General features: G+C 41.3%; 1 protein-coding gene across 1 annotated transcript in view; it reads left to right on the top strand.

Annotated features, from left to right (window-relative positions):
• The window catches only part of MAP2K4 (mitogen-activated protein kinase kinase 4), a 123,531-nt gene that overhangs the window by 68,130 nt on the left and 31,835 nt on the right, over positions 1-23,566 (top strand). The window contains exons 5-8 of the mRNA XM_077746718.1: positions 53-172; positions 13,969-14,088; positions 16,407-16,458; positions 19,861-19,988. Coding sequence (XP_077602844.1) covers positions 53-172; positions 13,969-14,088; positions 16,407-16,458; positions 19,861-19,988 — 420 coding nt within the window. The remainder of the gene's footprint in view (positions 1-52; positions 173-13,968; positions 14,089-16,406; positions 16,459-19,860; positions 19,989-23,566) is intronic.

The following is a 23,566-nucleotide window of genomic DNA, read 5'->3' as shown; positions in this document are numbered from 1 at the left end:
GTTTTTAAAGTTGTTGTATGTTTTTATGACATCTTTTGTCATTCTTTTCCAGAGAATTCGGTCAACGGTGGATGAAAAAGAACAAAAACAACTTCTAATGGATTTGGATGTAGTAATGCGCAGTAGTGATTGCCCGTACATTGTTCAGTTTTATGGTGCACTCTTCAGAGAGGTAGGAACAAACACTTCGGGGTTTTAGCCGACGAATAAATATCTAATTGGAATAAATAAGAGCATGGCAGGCTTAGGTTCTGATCTCCAGCCAATCGCCACACGTTAGCAATAAGTAATTTCTCAATATTTAGTATATAACTGGGAGAATCTGCATGTTAATTTCCAGCACTCACTGTTCCTTAGTTACAGGGTGAATCTCGTACTTTATCTATATGTATATTTATGGCTGTTATTTGTGAATCCCGCATTTCCTTCCTTATGGTTTCTGTACTTTAAGGACCTAGCCAATCAGCTGACTTCTGAATATTACCCCTCTGCCATCGGTTAAGTTCTTTCTCTTCTTGGCTTTGAACTCCCTTGGTGTTCTCCTCCCTCCCCCCCTTTTAAAAACTTTATTTCTGTCATCAGCTGTATCTGCATTTAACGTAAGCATTCACTCTACCTCCTCCTGAACCCTTAGTACAACCCAGATGGAAATGAACAGGTGTAATAGAAATTCTTTCATCGAATCTTGTTATCCAGGGTTTTTCGTGGAAGCTGCACGGTCTTGGATGGTCTTGGGATCATGTGTCTTCTTTCGGCCTCTGGTTATTTTGTGTCCTGACGAAGGTTATCACTTCTGTCATTTCCCGTCCTCCCACTGCCCGACGTAGGGAAGGGAGTTAGGGTTTGGGGTAGTGGGTAGTCGCGGAGTGGGCTTGAATCAGATACTTTATGGCGTCCTGGCCAGTCCTCACTCGCTTGTGATATTTAGTTAGGTGAGCAGGACTTCAACTGAATGAACCCTTAAGCACTTTTTTAATGTTTATTTTTGACAGACAAAGAGACAGAGCACAAGTGGGGAAGGGGGAGAGAGAGAGGGAGACAGAGAATCTGAAGCAGGTGCCGGACTCCGAGCTGTCAGCACAGAGCCCGACGGAGGGGGGGCTCGAAGCCATGAACCGTGAGATCGTGATCTGAGCTGAAGTCAAACGCTTAACTGACTGAGCCACCCAGGCGCCCTGAACCCTTAAGCACTTTTAATACTCTTTATAAAATACTATTCTCATTTTTTAAAAGTTTATTTATTTATTTTGAGAGAGAGGGAGTGTGAGAGAGCGTGCGCGAGTTGGGGAGGGGCAAAGAGAGAGAAAGGGAGAGAGAGCATCTCAAGCAGGCTCGGTGCTGTGAGCACAGAGCCCGATGTGGGTTTGAACCCACGAGCTAGGAGATCGTGACCTGAGCTGAAATCAGGAGTTGGACACTTAACCCACTGAGCCACCCAGATGTCCCAATCCCATTCTCATTTTGCAAATGTTAGGATGAGCTTGTGCTGGTGGGGTTGTTATGAGCCGGTGAGGAGCCCCCGCCCCTTCTTTTTGGGACTGATCACAAAGCGTGTATGTAGCTTTGGGAGTTTGTTGTGGCTCCTGACTTAAAAAATACTGTGTTGTATGGAAACAGTGACTGTAGCACTGACTGGAAACACATCAGATCTTGTCACTGGAGAGGTGAGTCAATCGATTCCCCACTCAATCCCTACATTTGTATTTATTTGTGTTTCTGTGCTCTTCACGGGTAACCCGGTAAGTGAAAGCATCCTGCTTCAGTATCGCATCTCCTGCTCTGTCGAATCGCCGATTCCTCACTGTTAAGTCTAGGTTCATGCAGTTTCTTTCCACTCCTGTCCCTGTACTTTTTATGACTCGAATATTCGTTTTCGTGGCCAGGTACACTGAATCTGTCAGCTTTCTTTGCTGTAGCACGTTGGTATTTCATCGCAACAGTGCGCATCGTGTGGTCAGGAACGCACCTGTATCCTGGACACAGTGTTACCTAATGTCGTGCTGTTTGTAAGGTCACAAATCTGGAACTTTCTTCATGTGGCCCAAGGTTCCTGCCCTCTCCTCCTCTCTTCTTCCCCCAGACCATGGATTTATTCTTCATAATCACTAAGCCCTCTGGCCATTTTTCTCGTCACATCTTCTGCAGGACAGAAGTTACTTAGAGACTCGACTGGAGGTTCCATCCTGACCGGGTTCTACATCCGCTTTCCCAGGGCTGTATTCACTGCCCCTCTGGACTCCCGCCGGCTCAGGCTTAGCTGTGGCTCACGCCCAGAGTGCTGGCCCAACCCAGCCTATTTCTCGTGGCCGCTGTTTAATCATTCCCATAAGCCACACTTCAGCGTGTAACCCCAGCCTACACAGTGTGGACGTCTGATTTTACAAATAGAAGGCAGAGTGATACCCATGATTGCAAAGCACCAGAAACAACACAGAAAAGCTTGGGATAGGGTCTGAACAGTATCTGCATCTTTTCTTATGAACAGCTGGGGAAAATTCCGTTTTAGATCTCAGGGAGGTTGCAGGGAGTTGAAGTATGCAGCTCTAAGCACAAGCAGCTATCGAATATTCTAGAGTTTTCACATATATTCTCTTGGTACCAGTCTCAGAGGGCTCGGGGGCATTATCCCCCTTCTCCAGAGAGGAGGCTGAGGTTTGAGGACTGATTTGATGGGCATCACATAGCCATGAAGTGATAGAGATGGGACTTCACAGGCAAAAAGCTCCCTCTTCTTTCTGTTATGGACCAAGTGGTCCAGGGATGAGGAACTTTCAGCTTCATTTAAAAAAACAATCTACTGGGGCACCTGGGTGGCTCAGTTGGTTAAGCATCCAACTTTGGCTCAGGTCATGATCTCGCAGTTCCTGAGTTCGAGCCCTGCGTCGGGCTCTGTGCTGACAGCTTGGAGCCTGGAGCCTGCTTCAGATGCTGTGTCTCCCTCTCTCTCTGGCCCCTCCCTGCTCATGCTCTGTCTCCCTCTCTCAAAAATAGTTAAACATTAAAAATATTTTAAAAAATTAAAAAGCAATTTACTTTTTAACATTGCTACAGTTTTTGAGTATGATCAGGTGAAGGCTTAGGAACTANCCCCCCCCCCCCCGCCCCCCCCCCCCCCCGCCGCTTTCCCCCGCCAGGAAGTAATAGGGACTTTCTGAATAATACAGAATGGAATTCTGAAGCAGAAAGTTCACCTTTAAGGAATGCATAGGCAGAGTGTGTTTCTTGATGTTACGAAAGTTAAAATTTTTAAGATTAAATAAGGGTTTAGAGGAGCATTTTTCTTTCNTAAGTGAAAGTCGGTCGCTTAACTGACTAAGCCACCCAGGCGCCCCAAGCATTTTTCTTTTGAAGGCGACCACTTTAAAGGATCTTTTTGGTGATGTGGCCTTCAGTTCCAATAATAGACACACAATTCTGGGTTATGAAGGGAAAGAGCAGAAGTGAGTGGATGCAGTCTGGATTTCTTCCCTAACTGCCGCTGTGAGGAAGACAAATGGCTTTTGGTTCCTGTCACCTTGAGGAACCCGCCAGAATGTTTCATTTCATGATTTGTGTGCCCGATAGGACATCGGTCCACGGTCTGGTTCAGTCAACCATCAGTCAAGGAGCTTGCAGGATGGTAGATTTGTTCTTCTTGCAGCTCCTGTGCAGAGATTCATCTTGCCTTTGGGTGATAACTGAGCCTGTGAAAGTTCCATAGCTCTGCTCAGATCGTGAACGGATAGTATGTCATACTGAAGTTCGTAACTAGGTTTTTTGCCATTGTCTCCGACCATTTGCACTTCTTTCTCTGATGGAACTGAACTCAAATAAAAAGCCCAAAGTACAACTTGGATTTGACGTAGGTACATTACTAAGACATCTACTTGCATGGGTTTCTCACCTCGTTTTCACACTTCATAGACAAGAAAACAAAGAGCTTGACAGTATTGAATCATAGACGTAACTTTTAGTGTGTAGTTTGCATAAAGGTCTGCACCTACCCTTTACCTTATCAACGCTGAAACCTAGAATCACTTAAAAAATGTCCTTTAACATAAATTTTCACAATTCAGTGTGCAGAAGTCCTTACTTCAGGTATCTTTTGAGGTTGGAGAAATTCTAGTTTAGGAAATACTATTCTGAGTGACTTGTGATTATAGAAGTTCATTGGATTATATAGAAGGCAGTGCTGTTGGCTGAATTTCATCTCCTCTCCCTTTCTATCCCTGCTGCTGTTCATGTTCTTTCCTTTCCTTCTCCCTTGTGACTTTTAAGTACAGCTTTATGGAGTTGAAATGGACGTGCAATAAAGTGCACAATTCCATATGTGTGAACAAGTGTATTCATGTGTAGAATTATCACCATAATCAAGATAATGGACATTTCTGGGGCACGGCGGCTCAGTTGTTTAAGTGTCTGACTGTTGATTTCTGCTCAGGTCATGATCTTATGGTTTGTGAGTTCGAGTCCCGTGTTGGGCTCTGTGCTGACAGTGTGGAGCCTGCTTGGGATTCTCTCTTGCTCTCTGCCTCTCCCCTGCTCTCTCTTTCTCTCAAAATAAATAAACTTAAAAAGAAAAAAAAAAGATAATGGACATTTCCATCCCTCACATGTTTCCTTGTGCCCTGTACATAATGCACAAGTCCCTTCTGCCACCGTGCATCTTTCTGCCGCTATAGATGAATGTGCCCTTTCTAGAATTTTGCATAAGCGGAATCCTATAGTATGTATGTGTTCTCTTCCTTCACTCTGCATAATTATTTGCAATTCCTGTTGTGGTGTGTGGTAATAGTTCCTTTTTTTTTGCTGAGTAGTGGAAGTGGTCTTCCACTTGGTGTGGGGATACACCATGGTTGTTTTACCTCTTTACCTGCTGAGGGACTTTTAGATTGCCTCTGGTTTTGTCTATTGCAAATAATGCTGCTCTGAGCATCTGTGTACAAGTCTGTGAAGGGACCTATGTTTTCCTTTCCCTTGGGGAAATAAATACCTGGGAGTAGAATGGCTGGATCATGCAGTAGGTGAGTGTTTGACTTGAAACTGTTTTCCAAAGTAGCTGTAACATTTTCAACCTTCAACAGTAATGTATGAGAGTTCTCTTTCTTCCACATCTTTTCCACCACTTGGGACTCTTTGTCCTTCTAATTTTTAGCCCATTCTAACTGTTGTATACTGGAATCTCATTGTGTTTTATTTATTTATTTATTTTTATTTTTTTCAATATTTATTTTTGAGAGAGAGAGAGAAACAGAATGCAAGTGGTGGAGGGGCAGAGAGAGAGAGAGAGAGACACAGAAACTGAAGAAGGCTCCAGGCTCTGAGCTGTCAGTACAGATCCTGCCACGGGTCTCAAACCCACCAACTGTGAGATCGTGGCCTGAGCCAAAGTCAGAAGCTAAACTGCTTAACCTACTGAGCCACCCAGGCACCCCAGAATCTCATTGTGTTTTAAATTTGTGTTTCTTTAGTGGCTAATGCTGTTTAACAACCCTTCACATGATTGTTTACCAACCTTATGTCTCCTCTGATGAAGTGTCTCTTCCAACGTTTATCCATTTTTTTTTATAAACTTGGTTTTTTGATTCTTACTGAGTTTTGGGAATTAAAAGGAGCGCTTGGGTGGTTCAGTCGGTTGAGCGTCCAACTTCAGCTTAGGTCATGATATCATGGTTCGCGTGTTGGAGCCCGACACTTGGGCTCTACGCTGACAGTGAGCTCAGAGCCTGGAGCCTGCTTCAGATTCTGTGTCTCCCTCTCTCTCTGACCCTCCCTGCTCATGCTGTCTCTCTCTCAGAAATAAATTAAAAAAAAAAAATTAAAAATTTTTAAAAATGATATAGGTTTGTTATCAGATATATGATTGCAAATATTTGCTCCCGCATCTGTGGCTTAGCCATTATACTCATAACGACATTTTTTTTGAAGGGTGAAGTTTTTTAATTTTGATGTGGGCCAATTTGTTAGTGTTTTGGCAAAATGTACTGGGATTGTGCTAAATCTACAGAGGTCAATTGGAGGAATATCAAATTTTAATGACATTCAGTCTAATGACCCATTAGCTTGGTATTTTACTTCATTTATTTACATTAATTTTTCTCAGCACTATTTATAGGTTTCACTTTATAGCCCTATCACTTTTTTTTGTTGAATTCATCCTTAAGTATTTAATATTTTTTGATGCTTTAGTAAATGATATTTTAAAGAAATTTGTCTCCTCTTGTTTTGTGACTGATATAAAGAAATACAATTGACTTTTGTTTGTTTATCTTGGCTACCCTAACCTTGTTAAACTCACTTGTGAGTGTTGGTAGCTTTTGGCAGACTCCCTCACATTCTCCACATCGATTATCATATTGTCTGTGAACAAAGTTCACAAAGTTTACTTCTTTGCAGTTTGGGTTGCATTTATTTCTGTATTTCTTGCCTTCTTGCACTGGCTAGATCCTCTAGTACGCTGTGGAGTAGAAATAGTTAGAGTGGACATCCTTGTTCTGTTTCTGACCTAAGGGAGGAGNTGCAGTTTGGGTTGCATTTATTTCTGTATTTCTTGCCTTCTTGCACTGGCTAGATCCTCTAGTACGCTGTGGAGTAGAAATAGTTAGAGTGGACTTGTTCTGTTTCTGTTCTGTTCTGGACCTTGTTCTGTTTCTGACCTAAGGGAGGAACCACTCAGGGTTTCACCAGGAAGGGTGGTGTTAGCTGTAGGTTTTTTGTAGCTGTTCTTTATCAGGTTGAAGAAGTGCCCTTCTGCTCCTAATTTGCTGAGATTTTTTTAAATGTTTATTTTGAGAGAGAGAGGGAAAGAGAGAGAGAGAGAGACAGACAAACAGGGCATGAGGGGCAGGCGTAGAGAGAGAGGGAGACACAGAATCCGAAGCAGGCTCCAAGCTCTGAGCTGTCAGCACAGAGCCTGACGTGGGACTTGAACCCACCAACCATGAAATCATGACCTGAGCCAAAGTTGGATGCTCAACTGTCTGAGCCACCCAAGTGCCCCAAATTTGCTGAGATTTTTTTTTTTTTAAATCAGGAATGGATGTTAGACTTTTGTCCCATTCTTTTTCCGCATCTTTAAGGTGATTGTATGATGTTAGAGAAATTCTTTTTTTCATATCGTAAGTTACAAGGATTGCTTTTCATATGTTAAACCAACCTTGCATTTCTGGGGTAAATCCACTTGGTTATGATGTGTTAGAGTTTTAATATATTGTTGGATTGAGTTTGCTGAAATTTTATTTAGGTGTTTTATACCTGTGGTCTTGAGAGATACTGATGTGTAGCTTTTGTGTAATGTTTTTGTTTGGCTTTTGGATCAGCATTTTGGTTTGTATCTGTGTATCCAAGCTAGCCTTATAAAATGGGCAGGAAAGTAGTCCCTTTCTGTAGTTCTCTGGAAGAATTTGTAGAGAATTGGTATTATTTCTTCTGGAAATGTTTGGTAGAATCCACCCTTGAAGCCATGTGAATCTAGAGTTTTCCTTGTGGGAACATTTTTAACTACAAATACAATTTCTTTAAAAGATAGAGCTCTATTCAAGTTGTCCATTCTTCTTGAGTGATGTTCGATAGTTTGTTTCTCCGGAGAAATTTGTCCCTTTCCTCGGAATTGTCAAATTAATTGGCAATTGAATAGATAATTTCATCTCTATTTTTTCCTGAGGAATCTGGCTAGAGATTTATCAGTTTTATTAGTCTTTCAGAGAGCCAGCTTTTAGTTGCATTAATTTTCTGTCATTAGAATTTTCTATATTGTTTTTCTATTTCCTTTTTATTAATGTTTATTTATTTTGGGGGGACAGAGAGAGTCAGAGCGTAAGTGGGGGAGGGGCAAAGAGAGAGGGAGACATAGAATCTGAAGCAGGCTCCAGGCTCTGAGCTGTCAGCACAGAGCTCAACACAGGGCTTGAACCCACAAACCATGAGATCATGACCTGAGCCGAATTTGGATGCTTAGCCGAGTGAGCCACCCAGGCACACCTGTTTTTTTCTTTTATATGTAAAAATATTTTCATTATGATCACTCTTCCTTCCTTTTTTTTGCATATTTTCATTTAATTTGGTCATCTTTGTCTAGTCTCTTAAGGTAGTTCTTGCTTTTTTTAAACTATGAAATATTTCAAACATACCAAAAGATTACAAAGGAATTACTGTGTACCCACCACCTTAGATTAGCACTTGGGCATATTTACTCCTTATATGTGTTTAAAGTATAGATACGGTTGAAGGTCCCATCCTAATCCCCTTCTCATTTTACAGTTCTAATGAAGTAAATACTTTTTCAACTTCTTTATTTAGGCTTTCCATATATGTATTTTTTCCTAAATAATGCATAGTACTGATGTATGTATCTATAAAGTTTACATAAATGAAATTTTCCTGTGTGGATCCCTGATAGCATTTTTTATTTAGCATAGTTTTCAAGATTCATCCATACAAATAAATATAGATCTTTAATATATAGATTTAGGTAATTAATTACTTTATGTTATTTATTAATTTTTTTTAAGTAGGCTCTTTGCTTAATGTGGGGCTTGAACTCACAACCCCTGAGATCAAGAGTTTCATGCTCTACCAACTGAACCGCCCAAGCACCCCTGATTTGGTTAATTGATCTTAATTGCTATGTAGCATTCTAATGATTAAGTACACCATTTTTTACATTTCTTCAATCCCCAAAAAGGTTGTTTCTGGTTTTTTGCAGTTATTAAACAGTATAACAATGAACTTCTTCTGGCATATCTCCTTGGCAGCTTAGGTTACAGATTCCATACAGCATACGCCTAGAGTTAGAATTGCTAGGTTAAATCCATATGAACTATTTCCACCTCAGTGGATATTGTCACAATTCTCTTCACAGTGGTTGTACTTACTTGTATTCCTACTAGGTTTTTTTTGTTTTTGTTTTTGTTTTTTGTTTTTACAAATAGTTTATTGTCAAGTTGGTTTCCATATAACACCCAGAGCTCATCCCCACAAGTGCCCTCCTCCATGCCCATCTCCCTCCTCGCCCCCACCCCCATCAGTCCTCAGTTTGTTCTCAGCATTCAAGAGTCTCTCATGGTTTGCCTCCCTCCCTCTCCCCCACTACTTCCCTCCTTCTTCTCCCCCATGGTCCTCTACTAAGAAGGAGGATTTCCCTGTCAGGAATTGTACACAGGTGTCAGTACTGGAGACCGTTAGTGGCTTACTGAGTTTGTGGCTTACATTGGTAAGGTTGTCCTGTGGGCCAAGTTGGCTTGTAGAGTTCCACTGTGATGTCCATACACAGGAAGAGAAGAGGAAAGACCCCAAAGGTCCATCCTGGACCTTCCTGGACCAGTTGGAATCCTCATCCAACTGTCTGTGTTGACATGCTGTTGGCGGCCCTTCTCTGCACAGGAGACAGGGAAATGTAGTTTGAGCTGGGCACATGGAATATAACAAAGAGGGGGTAGTTGTTGCGCAAGGCATACACATTTATTGTCACAGATCTCATTGCTAACATTTGGTATTTCTAAATGTTTTGTTTTTTGGGTGAGTTTGAAGTAGTATCTTTTTTTTTTTTTTTAATGCTTATTCATTTTTGAGAGAGAGAGAGAGAAAGAGTGAGCGAGCAGGGGAGGGGCAGAGAAAGAGGGAAAGAGAAAATCCGAAGCAGGCTTTGTGCTGTCAGTGTGGAGCCCAATGCAGGACTCGATCTCATGAACTGTGAGATTATGATATGAGCCAAAATCAACAGAGCCAACCAGGCATCCTCATATCTTACTTTAAAAATGACATTGTCCAAATTACTGACAAGGTACAGAACTTTTTATGCGTGTGTTTAGGTTTTCTTTTTTGTTTTCTTTGTTTTGTTTTGTTTTTTGTTTCTTTTCTGTTTTGTCTTTGCCTAATTAAGTGTAGTGCTTTATTACTCAGGGTACTGATTCTTTGTACCCAAATAGATGCTTTTGTCTTATTTTTGAACTTTTGGTGTGGTATCCTTTGTCATGGGGAGATTCCCATTATAATGGAGTTCAATTTAGCAGATGTTATCCTTGGTGATTTATTCTTTTCATGTGTGATTTGAGAAAGAAATTTGTTTCCTACCCTGAAGTCATGAAGAACTCTTATTAAAAAGTTTTAATGTTTATTTATTTATTTTGAGAGAGAGAGAGAGTGCACGCACACGAGTATGAGCAGGGGAGGGGCAAAGAGAGAGGGAGAGAGAAAATCCCAGGCAGGCTCCGCACTGTCAGCACAGAGCCCGATATGGGGCTTGATCTCATAAACTGTGAGATTATGACCTGAGCCGAAATCAAGAGTTGAACACTTAACTGACTGAGCTACCCAGGTGCCCCTCTTAGAAAAAGGTTTTAGGGGTGCCTGGGTGGGCTCAGTCGGTTAAGTGTCCAACTTTGGCTCACATCATGGATCTCACGTTTCTGAGTTCGAGCCCCGCCTTGGTCAGTGCAGAGCCTACTTGGGATTCTCTCTCTTTCTCTCTGCCCCCTACCCCACTTGCATGTGCATGCTCTCTTGCTTTCTGTGTCTCAAAACAAATAAACTTTTTTAAAAAAGTTTTAAACCTTTACTTTCCAAAAAATCCATTTGGATTTTTTATATCTATGTTTGTGAAGCTCTGAGGTAATGATCTAATTTAACTCTTTCCTATCTGAAGACCACTGGTTCCAGCAACATTCATTGACTGTTCTTTGCTACATCTATATCATCTTTCATTTTTCCATGTGTACTATGATCTTTTGAATCTGTCATATTGGTCTTTTTACTTCCCCCTTCGTATGAGTACCACTGTCTTTTATCGTGACAGCTCCACAGCTTTATAAAAAGTCTTTGCCTAGTAGATCAGGCTCCCTTCTTTAAAATTGTCTTGGCCATTCTTGGCTCTGCTTTTCTTACATATGTCTTAGGATCAGCTTATAATCCTAATTATAAGATACGTGATAATTTTGATTAGAATCTAATTGGATTCTTAAGCCAGTTTAGGGGGGAGATTGACATCTTCATGATCTTGAGTCCTCATATTTGTTAACATGCTTTGCGTCTCTCTTTGGTCAGTTGTTATATCCTTCAGTCAAATTTTATACTTGTTTTCATCAATGTTTTGCTTCTTTTGTTAGGTATGTTCCTAGGTGCTTTATAGTTTTTCTTTGTATTGTGAGTGGTGTCTTTAAAAATTTCTTTTTTGATGTTTATTTTTGAGAGAGAGAGAGAGAAAGCAGGGGAGGGGCAGAGAGAGAGGGAGACACAGAATCCCAAGCAGACTCCAGGCTCTGAGCTGTCAGCACAGAGCCCAATGTGGGGCTCAAATCCACAAACTGAAATCATGACCTGAGCTGAAGACGGATGGATACTTAACTGATTGAGCCACCCAGGCGCTCATAAATTTAAACAATTTGTTTTCACAGTGGTTACTGTAGGCATATAAGCATATCATTGGTTTTATCTGGTTCTTATCTCTGTGAACACTTATCTTGATCTCAGTGGTTCAGTTGTTCATCATCCTTCACCTTTCTTTTCTGTAAATGCATATTTAGTAATTTCTACTTTCACATTTCAGTCATGTGAGTCTCCCATCCCGTGCTTGACCATGACAGTAATGTTGCTGTCGCTGCTTTTTGGGTAACCTCAGACCGTCCCTCCCCACTTTTTTTTTTTTTAATGCAGTTCATTGCTGCTACTACTTATTCTCAGTCACAGTCAAAAGGAACTGCCTGAAGAAATCAGTTTACGTTAGGTTATATGCCTCAGTAACCACAACATCTCTCTGTCTCTGGAGCTGATTGCTTCCCCCCACCGCCATTTCTAGTTTCCTTCCTACCTTTATTTCCCTGTCCTGTGTCTCTTGTTCTCTCCTGGTTGACTTCCTGTTTTTCCCTCCTTCTCCCCTCATTTTTTTAAGTGTCATTTTTTGGCATCTGCCAAAATACTTTATTTTGTACTTTACATATGTTAACTCATTTGATTTTTATCCTAGTCCATTGAGGATGGTGGGGCAGCCCTACTTCCTAGAGGAGGAATGGAGAGGGGGCCCAAGCTTGCGTAAGTGGGGGGGGCATCTGTTAAGAAGTCAGGCCTTTCAGACCCTAATTAATATCCGCGGTCTTTCCATTTCGCTGTACTGCTGAAGTTAGATTCCTTCCTTACTGTTTTTCTGAGTAGAGGAGTTAAATGTGTGATCTTTCTCTCTAATGAAAATTTTTTTTAGAATATCTATTGAGATGGCATCTTCAGATTAAAATAAACTCAAGTGTTTGTTTTGGGGGAAGGGTGCTACTCAGCCCTTGGTGAACAGCAGTCTGAAAGAGCACCCAAAAAGAAAAAGAGCCACAGAGAGAGAGAAGAAATACTTCAGTAAAGCAAGTATTAGTAGTGGGGGGGCTCAGTCGATTGAGCGTCCAACTTCGGCTCAGGTCTTGATCGAACTCAGGTCCCTGGGTTCGAGCCTGGTGTCAGGGTCTGTGCTGACAGCTCAGAGCCTGAAGCTTGCTTCAGATTCTGTGTCTCCCTCTCTCTCTCTGTGCCTCCTCTGCTCGCGCTCTGTCTCTCTCTGTCTTTCAAAAATAGACATTAAAAAAATGTTTTTGAGAAAATATAAGTAGAAATTCACTGTGTCAAATATGTTTTACAAATAATTCCGTGAAGCCAGGTAGCGACATGAATGTTCTGGTAGGTGATCTGTCCTTTCATGAGAGCATCGTTAACAAGTGTGTCGGTATTCATCATAGCGTATGCTTCATACGTGTACGCAAAGGGTCCTTGCTTCTAGGTGTTGAGGGGAGCCAGAGTTCCGTAAACTGGGTTCTGTTCATGGCTCTGTCACTGATGGATGTTGTCCTGGGCAAGCCATTTTGCTTTCTCGGGCATTAATCTCCTACATAATCAATCCAGATAGGAGCTTAGTGGCCGCGAATCTGCCCAGATGCGGCTGGGTCCATAAATTAGTAACAACATGCAGACTCGTCATCATCCAGATAACTGTCCTCATTCTCAAGGTCCTCTGGAGTCCATGTTCATATGTACACGTCCTCTTACAGCGCTTGGCTGGTGGTGTCTGCTTGCATCTTGTGTGCTCTCAGGCAGATCTTGCGAGAACCACGTAGTTTTCCAAGTCACCTCACGTTAGATAATCCCTTTGCTAGCATACCATTCCCTCTTGTGAGCTAGTTCAGCGCTTTCCAGTTCTGTTTCTGGGTTGTTGTTTTTTTTTGTTTTTTTTCATTTTTGGAATTTATGGACTGTTTGTTTAATTAGATTTCCAGCCACGAGATGGCTCTTATCAAAGGGCACGAACACTTCTGTGTCTCGTGTTACTGTCGAATTGCCTTCTGACTGGTTGAAAACACACTCCTGCCAGCAGGTTTTGAATGATCCCGTTTAATTGTAGCGTTCATTCATTTCGGGAATGTGTCCTGAAACCATGTGCCGGTGGAGGGTGCATTAGGCAGGTGAGGGGGTGACAGGCATAGCTAAGAAGTTGTATTTTCTATCAGAAGATGAAGTGCTGGACAGAACAGAGCAGGGTAAGGGGAGGCTGAGAGCAGATAACCTGCGTTTGCAACATCAGCCCCTGAGAAGGGGGCGTTTGGGCGAGGGTTGGAGGCATCGGGTTTGCCTGACGTATTTTCATTCTTCCTTGTTCACTAATTTCAGAAGCTGATCTAGAACCTCCAGATTACTGTCATCGGTTTTCTTTGGTAGTGACAACGAACTGTTTGCCACATATTTTCTATATCTGTATTTAATTATGGGAAAGTTGGAACTTTTTATAAAAGCATAAAAGTTTCTGCGTAAGACTGTTCCTGTGTTTACAGTTAAGAGTGGGAACATTGGGTGAATAGGTTTGGGTTTACAGAGGAGACTCTACTTTTCTGCCCAGGGCTTTAAGGAAGAACCAGAAATGACTTCAGGTTGCTTTTTCTCTCACTGTAGTTTTGTTTTAAGTAAAGGAAACATAGTACTTAATTCTGAGATGTAAAGGAATAACAGATATTTGTTATTTTATAGGGTGACTGTTGGATCTGTATGGAACTCATGTCTACCTCGTTTGATAAGTTTTACAAATATGTATATAGTGTATTAGATGATGTTATTCCAGAAGAAATTTTAGGCAAAATCACTTTAGCAGTAAGTACCTGGTTTTCACATTGTTCATTCTGTCTATACTTCTTATAAAGATGGTGCTGGTGTTTTGAATGCATGTATCTGAGTGTCCTTCACAGAATGGTTTTGACCTTCCTGGAAAATCATTTGTAATAGGAAAAGAAACAAAATCACCTTTGTGGGGTAACTGATACGAGCCATAAGAACAATTTTCAAAATATATGCTATGTAAAAACTATAATATTCTGTTCATTAAAATCACAATGAACCATAATAGATTGCATTGTAAATAGGACCAGAAAAAGAGATTTTCTGCTCCTTTTTAGCCGCATTGCTCTACCTACTTTTAAATTGGCTGTATTCTCACCATTGTCTCTGAATTAATCAGAATTACAGCAGTCCCCTTGAGGTCCCTTCCTTGAAACTCTTAGACAACACATATTTCCTGTAGTTTAAGTTTTGAACTGCCCCCTCTAAACTATTTAAATTTTTGCCTAGCAATTTCAGTAACCCACATTGCTACTAATTGTGTCAGGTCACTTTCACCAGACTACCAGAAAGAAGAGAGGTACTCTTTTACATATGTGTTTGTAGTTTTGAAAGTGAATTTGTCATTTTCTTTCTTGCTCTGAATCTTTCAGCTGACCAGAGTTGTACACAGAGTTCTTTTCAGTGGAGTAAAATGAGTAGGATTCTCAGAAACCCTTAAGAATTTGAGCTAATGACACGACTTAGGTTAGTGGATGTGCAAATTAAGTTTTCTAGGAAGTTGTAGGGTAAATATTCTGGTCGCATGTAATTTCCCACCTCTTCTTTTCCTGTGTCCTTCACTTTCTGTATAATCTATCTGCTAGCTGCCAGCTCATCCCATTTAATCATTAATGGTTAATGTAAAAATATATGGGCAGTTTCTGAACTATATTTTAGTCGAGCAAGGTGTGTGTGTGTATAATTAGAATTTTAGAAATCAGATTAAATGCTAGTCGTCATAATCTTGAGATCCTTGAGTCTCATTAATGTTTTAACTTATTTAGATAAATTGATGCATAAATCTAAATATTTTATGAGCTAAATGTTAAGTTATACACCCTTTCATATGGTTTTATAAAAAGAAGCTGAGTTACACTAGAAGCTTGTCTATTCTCGGGAATATATATGAAATTTCGTCATCTCTCCCACTAATATACCAAACCCAGTAGTCCTAATAGTTTTAATGCAACAGTAGTAGAATAATGATAATAGTTAATGGTTATTGAATGTTTATTTGTGTCAGGCTAAGATCTTACAACATTTTCTCTTCATAGGAATTCTCTGTGGTAAATAGGGTAACCCCCTTTTTACACATGACTGACCTGGAGCATGGAGAAGTTAAAGAGTTACTTTGCTCTGAACTCCATACAGTTGTGGATGGTGCATGATTTAGGCCCAGGCAGCCCCATCCCAGAAGCCTGCTCTTGACCGCCATGCACCAGGGTGGTCGTGAAGTTGGGAAACACAGGCAAAATTATTTTATTGTATATTGCGGCGTATGTAATATAGAAACACTCGTCAGTTGTTTACTATATATTTGCCTGCGTTTCCAGACTTGGTGATCATCCTTCCTCTTAAGCACAACATTTAAAATTACTTTGTGTTAAATCTCTTCTTGCTAATTAACAACCAGTGAACACAAGAGGCTTAGCTGCTTGAAACATTGCAAGTTCTATGTTCCTGACACCCAGCAGCTTGATGGGACAGAGACTTGACCTTTGATAGCAAATGGTTGGCCTCTTCTTTAGTCCTCTTTTAGCTGGAGATTGTGGGCACTTTAATTCAAGCCCTGTTCCCTGCGTTCCTAAGAAATCAGTGATCAAACAATATTGTCAATTCTGCATATATTGCCATGGTGGTTGAACAGAGATACTTCAGGTCTGCCAAAGTTACTTGGAAGGCTTTGCACCGAGTGAAGAGGGATGAATAATTAGGAGACAGCAAGGAAATTTGGGAAAACTTCATTTAAATTAGAGGCCATAACACACCCAGACTATATGGACTCTCTTGTACAGAATATTTCCATTCTTGAAAGTTTGAAGGTGCAAGAAGCGTACAACTTTATAATGACTTACTGAAAAGTTTTAAGTTACTGTGTTCTTTTAATTGTCGGGGACCAGCATGTAAAAGTGACTAAGGTCTCAGGTCTAAAATAGTCATTTAGTTAATGTAAACAGTGGACAGAATACTGAAATAATGAAGCTTAAAAATAGACTATAAAGGGCTACCAGGACTGTTACCTGTGATAAACTGCGTGCTCTTTGATTAAAAGGATATTGATTATTTATCTCATCTTTGTTTTTTCTCCTTAGACTGTGAAAGCACTAAACCACTTAAAAGAAAACTTGAAAATCATTCACAGAGGTGGGTAGGAATCATTCTTTATAGATTAGAAACTAATCTATAAAATTTCTTTAGTAGGAAAACATTATTGAAAATTACAGTGTCACTCTCTAAACGTTCCTGAAACACTTGTGTTTTTAGCAAAACATATTATATGTACCCTAACACTATTAGTATATTTTTTCCCAAAAACTTATTAATTTAATGTATTTTTTCCTTTGGGATTCTATAAATTTTAGTTTAACTTATTCATATATTGAGTTTAGAAATTAAAATAGATTTTGCTGTAAGTTCTATTATTCTTAGCTAAAAACCAGCTATTCGTTTACTTTATGGATACTGTTTCTGTGTGTGTATACACATGGGCGGAAAGGTGGTCCTGGGGACAGCATGTGGAGGATGGTAGCTTGAGCATCATCCATCAGTTCATTGATTCATTCATTCATTCATTCATTCATTCATTCATGTGTATTTATTTTTGAGAGGCCGAGCATGAACTGGGGAGGAAGGGCAAGGAGAGAAAGGCAGACATGGAGCCTGATGCAGGGTTTGAACCCACAAGCCATGAGATCATGACCTGAATCAAAGTCAGATGCTCAACCGACTGAGCCACAAAGATGCCCACCTTGAGCATCAAAAAATTTTTGTTTAATGTTTATGTATTTTTGAGACAGAGACAGAGAGTGAGAGAAGGGGAGCGGTAGAGAGAGAGGGAGACACAATCTGAAGCAGGCTCCAGGCCCTGAGCTGTCAGCACAGAGCCCGATGTGGGGCTCAAACCCACAAACTGTGAGATCATGACCTGAGCTGAAGTTGGAAGCTTAAACCCACTGAAGCCCATCATCTGGAGCATTTTAAAGTCATGTTACTGTCCCCTTCAGGTGTTTCCTCTTTACTGTAGAAGATATTTTTGAAAATAGAGAGAGATGCTTTAATTTTTAACGTACATTGGAATTCATCAAAAGCATTTGTATTTGCATAGTCATCTCGGCCTGGTTAGACACAAGTCTGAATGTAAACATTTGATGTAGATTTATTGAAAGTCAGGGGGAATTATGAGATTAATTCAGCAAACAGATTACACCATTGCTGTATTTATTACTCTGCGAGGCTCAGGGTAGTGTGATGGTGGCTTTGAAGAAGTGCGCAAGCTCACTGTCCTCAGGACACTTGTAGTGGACAAATCCAGGACAGTAGGTGGCAGTGTGTGGTTCAGCCGCACAGTAAATAGGACAGAAAGTAGAAGGTCATATTCAGAGAAGTGGAAAACCTTGCCCTCTAGGAAACATGGATTCTAGCACTTAAAGAAATTAATAATTGGGGCATTTATTTAAGTAACTTTCATTTGGTGTTGACTCAGGACCACTGAAAGTAGTTAGCCTTGAGCATCAGAATATTTCATTTAATTTTGCGTGGCTTAATGTTTGTTAAAAATAATAGTCGGTAGGCTTCTTATTTCCTCTTTTGGCCTAAAATCATGTAGGGTTAAGTCCCTAAACAAAATCAGTTTGTTCTTGCTGTTCATCTCATTCTCGTTTTGGGATTTTCCTTCCTTTTTCTGGCTGTATTTTGCACCTATGAGAGTATTCCCTTTAGGGCATTGAACAGTTCTCTCGAGGATACTTGCCAATCACAGCAAAGCAGTAAGTCAGCCTGAGGAGTAGCTGAATGAGAGGAGTAGTTGAATGAAAGGGAAAAGCTTCAAAAATAACTTCGGTTTTCCTATTAATAAATGAAATGATGATTTTATAGCAGTCTTTTTTTTGTTTCAGTCCACTGTGATCAGTTAGCCTTTTGGCTACAGTTAAGAGTGCTTTTGATCACAAGTAACAGAAAACCCTGATTACTGCCTTAAACTTCAAGGAAATTCACCATCTGTCCTGACAAGTCCCAGGGTAGGGTGGCTCCAACCCCGGTATGTTTTGGGTTCAAACTCCCTTCTTTTGACTCCCCTCTTCTTAATATGATGGCTGTGTCCTCAGGGTGGTAACTCCACAGCAGGTCACCAGCATCACTTGTGGATGTGACAGCCTCTTGGAGAAGCTCTTTCTCTTCCTGTTTGGCTGTCTTAGGAGCCAGAAAATCTTCCTTCTGTCTCTCCAGTGTTTTCTCTGGTCTCATTCACCAGAATTGGCTCGTGCCCTTACCTTAAGCTTGTTCCTGGCAAAGGCGCAACAGGCGACCCTGATAAGCTTGGACCATAGAGGCCCCGGTTTTGGAAGGTGGGGTCAGAGCTACAAAGAGGAGGATGGAGACCTCAATAAAATGAAATGCAGATTCCGTTAGAAGGGATGGGCCGCTTAGGACAGGTGTTTGATAGGCAGTCAGCTTTGTCAGTGATGGTAAGAGAGCTTTTTTGAATTTTTTTGGAGATCATCTTCTGGGTATAGACAGATGTTTTTGTATCTTATCCTTATTTTTATCCTTGCTTTCTATTCATTGAGGCATGTTAGCGACAGTGAAATCGATAGAAGCATTGAGACAGGGGTAGAGAATTAATGAGCAAAGGTGGAGAATTGGCCAGACAGTGGATCTAGCACATTCCAATGGTGACTTCATTGTCTCTGAGGAAGGGTGAAAATCTAGGGGCCCATTTGGCAGGACTGTAAAACTTGGAGAACCAAATGGAAGCTTTGTTAGATTTGCAGGAAAGCAGGCACACACTTTGGAAGGGGTGGAAATGAATCTGGTTTCTCAAGGATGACTCCAAGAAGGGATTAGTCGGGGGAAACTAAGGTCAGAAAAATCTCTCAAGGAGAAAGGATTCCTAAGCGGATGCATTTATTGAGTACAAATAAAGTTCAGGTACTGCATCTGGTGTTTTCATGTCCAGCGCCCTGTGAATTAACAATTGTTTTCATCTGGTAGAAGAGGAAGTTGTGGCTGCCGAGCGAGTCGACCAGCTTGCTGCAGTTCACATTGTGAATTTCGGACCCAGATTTTGAGTCTTTGCTTCTTCGGTCCCAAAGCTGTGATCTTTGAGGTGGACTGGACTGGATACTTTCCTAAGTTCGATGAAGCTTGACTTTATAACTAAATTGTGGCTGTGTAGTTTGTATAGTTCACGTGTAGGTGGATAGTCCCTGCCATACTGTAAAGTAGCTTGGTTTACTCTTGTAGGTTAAATTCATTCTTTGCATTTTGACCAGCAAGTAATGCATTTGAAACAAGTAAATGAATGTAAGTCTTTTGATGTAAACAAAGAAAGCATTATAGATTGCCTACTTTTATTCTGAAACATTTTGATCCTGAAGTTTTAAGCATCGGCATTCAGAGCATTCTTTCCTCACTTTCCTCCTCTTAAACACCTGACTTTTGAAACTTGGATTATCTAAGGTTTTTCAGTAATTTTAATGCGCTTTAGCATATAGCTCATATAACCGATCATTTGTACATGGAATGACCTCTGTCTCTCTCTTACAGATATCAAACCTTCCAATATTCTTCTGGACAGGAGTGGAAATATTAAGCTCTGTGACTTTGGCATCAGTGGACAGCTGGTGGACTCCATTGCCAAGACAAGAGATGCTGGGTGTAGGCCATACATGGCAGTAAGTGCGAAGGCCAGATCGTCCTGCTTGATAGTCTTTGTGCCGAGAGCCCCTGCCCCTTGGTGCTTTCCTTCTCAGGGGTCTGCCTCTGGTCAGCAGTTTTACCATGCTGGACTATTCTCCTCTCCCCTAAAAGCCAAACCTAAGGTTCTAGCTTCTCCATGAAACTATGTCCTTGTCTTCCTTTATTCCACTGATGCCCCAGTGGTTCTCAGAAGGCACCCCATATGTTCTCTTGACTGTCGTAGATAACATTATAGGACCAGGGATACTAGGGGTCATGGGTCCACATCATCCGTTAACAGTGGAGAATGTGTCCTGAGCCACTCAGGGATGCATTTCTTCCAGCTGGAGAAGAATGGAGACTGGCATTCCCGGAGTTCCTAGTAGAGCTCACAGTGTCTGAAGGAATCTGAGGCTGGGTTCTGGATAGTGTCGGTCCCTTCTTTGGAGGTAGATGAAGCATGCTGACAAATTCAAGGGTACAGGTCTTGGGTATTTGACAGCTTAGAGCCTGTTTCCCCTCGGAGACAGACTTCCACTGGCTGTCCACGGAGACAGACTTGCCCTGGCTGTCCATGGATACAGACTTACACTAGCTGTCCACGGACATGGACTTTTGCTAGCCGTCCACCAACACTGACTTACACTAGCCATCCATGGACACAGACTTAATGCTAGTCATCCACGGACACAGGCTTATGCTAGCCGTCCACGGACATGGACTTAAACTAGCCATCCACGGACACGACTTCCACTAGTCCTTCATGGAGACAGACTTACACTAGCTGTCTACATGATTCACACTCACCTTACCCCTGTATATATGGATTTACTGTTCATACAGGCTGGATTTTCATCCAAATTTGATTGCAAATGTAGTGTCTATATTGGAAGCACTTCCCCTAAGTGTTGGTGTCTTCTTTTTTTATTATTTTTTTTGTAATGTTTTATTTATTTCTGAGAGAGACAGACAGCGTGAGCGGCGGGGGTGGGGGAGGAGTCAGAGAGAGAGGGAGACACAGAATGTGAAACAGGCTCCAGGCTCTGATGTGGCTGTTAGTGCAGAGCCCTATGCGGGGCTCGAACCCACAGACTGTGCGATTGTGACCTGAGCCGAAGTCGGACGCTTAATGACTGAGTCACCCAGGCGCCCCTGTTGGCGTCTTCTTTAATGTGGCCATGATTCCTTGGGGACCATCACACTGCTCGTTAAGTGGTGACATGTAGGGTGTGCAGAGTATTGGATCATTCCATTCAGCAGCTTTGGCCACAGTCTTTATGGACTTGTGTGTGTTTGTGCATGTGTGCACGTGTGTGCGTACAAAAAAAGACCTTCATTTGCAGTTTGGGCTCTGTGGATGTTGGCTGGGCAGGCAGATTATTGGGGACATTTGGAAGATCTTGCATTCATCATATAATTAGGGATAAATGGAACAATTTCAAAAGCAAGAAATAAAGCATATTAAACACGGAGCATTTGCGAATTCATGTGATTTACACATTTAGTGATGATGCCCTGAGAATTACCTAGAAGCAGTCGCCTTCATTTTTAGGGCTTGTCAGAGCACTAAGGTGCCTAAGTACCTTTGCTGTGTGACACTGACGACGAATTCTGTTTGATTTATGCAGGTTTTAGCAAGCTCATTGGAGTACAGTGGGGGCTAAATGTTTGTCCTCAGGTGACTTTTTAAGAAAGAAAGAGACTTTGAGTTTTTGAGTAGAAATAAGGTTCACAGGCCCAGGAGGGGCAGCACTTTTCATTTCCTGCTAAGCTTCTTCAGCTCTTGAGTCAGCAGGCAGATCATAAACTTCTCTGCCCTTAATCCTTCCTGGACTAAATGAAATGCTTCTGTCCATTTGAGTCTTGCGAATCCTGTAGATGGGCAAGAGTGTGGACCACATGAATTTTATTACAGCTTGATTCGTCTTTGATGCCTCTTCACAGGAGGTATCAGAAATGTATCTTCTCTCTCTCTCACTCTTTTTAATATTGATTTATTTTTGAGAGACAGAGATTAGAGCATGAATAGGGGAGGAACAAGAGAGAGAGGGAGACAAGAATCTGAAGCAGGCTCTAGGCTCTGAGCTGTCAGCACAGAGCCCGACACGGGGCTCAAACCCATGAAATGCAGGATCATGACCTGAGCCGACGTCAGATGCTCAACTGACTAAGCCACCTAGGCACCCATATCTTGTCTTTTTATTTAAGATTTATTATTTTATCTTTACTCTATAAGAATTGTGATTTCTTTTTTAGATTTTTTTTTTATTTTTTAAAAGTATTTGTTTATTTTTGGGAGAGCACAGTGGGTAAGGGGCAGACAGAGGCGGGCAGAGGATCCCAAGTGGGCTCTGTGCTGACAGACAGACAGCAGCAAGCCCGACGTGGGGCTCAAACCCACAAACTGTGAGATCGTGACCTGAGCCAAAGCTGGATGCTCAACCGAGCCACCAGGTGGCCCATCTTTTTAGATTATTTAACATCAAAAGTGTATAAAATGTAGATTTGAAACACAAGCTTTTCCATTAACCAGTAGTTAAATTTTGCAGCCTCCACGTTTCCTCATCTATATGTGCACATATATAGATACGGTTACATTTGTATGTATGTGTTCTGGAGCATTTGAGAGTAGGTGGCCGATAAATTTCATTCTAAGCACTTCTGCGTGTGTCTGCTGAGAAAAAACACATTCTTCTACGTAACCACAGTGTCATCACCACACCCAAAACACAAACCTAAAATGATTAGCAAGAATTTCAGGGACGCCTGGATGGCTCAGTTGGCTGAATGTCCGGCTTCAGCTCAGGGCATGATCTCAAGGTTCGTGGGTTCGAGCCCCGCATCGGGCTCTGTGCTGACTGCCAGCTCAGAGCCTGGAGCCTGCTTCGGACTCTGTGTCTCCCTCTCTCTCTGACCCTCCCCTGCTCACACCGTCTCTCCCTCTCAGAAATAAATAAAAACATTAAAAAAAAATTTTTTTTTTAAGTTCATGGTATCACCTACTATGTACTTCATGTACAGATTTCCCAGCAACATCCCACATTCTGGATTTGTCTGATTATCGGTTCCTCATAGTTTCAGGCTGTAAGTTTTTTCATCATGCACATGTCGCTGATGCTGTGTCTTCCGTGTCACATCCCATCACAGAGCACATCATGTTAGGTTATCGTATTAGTTGAGATGCTCATAGACACGCTTTTTCCCCCATCTAAGCAATTGAAACATTGGTAAAACAGAAGCTCATTTTCTTAAGCTTTTTCCTTTGGTCTCCCACGCCAAATGTGTAGTTGATACTCTTCATTTTTGAAGGATACTTTCACCCACTGGCCTCTCATGCTTCCCGTCTGCTGTTCTCCACCACGAAGAGACTTCTCAAAAGTCACATCTGCTTCCCTATCTTATTTCCTCTGGCACCTCTCATTCTGTGATAAAAGCCCATCTATATTAGTTCATAAGATACTTAGTCTTAATTGGTAGCAGAAATCACGGCTCATTTTATAGTGGTGCTTTCTGAAATGTTTCAATTCATTTGTCTTTCTTTCTTTTTTTTTTTTTTACAAATAGTTTATTGTCA

Source organism: Crocuta crocuta, unplaced genomic scaffold, assembly GCF_008692635.1.
Source record: "Crocuta crocuta isolate KB4526 unplaced genomic scaffold, BGI_CrCroc_1.0 scaffold139, whole genome shotgun sequence".
In the NCBI taxonomy this organism is placed as follows: Eukaryota; Metazoa; Chordata; class Mammalia; order Carnivora; family Hyaenidae; genus Crocuta; species Crocuta crocuta.
Note: the sequence above shows the minus strand (reverse complement) of the source record. Positions and strands in the feature narration are given on the sequence as shown.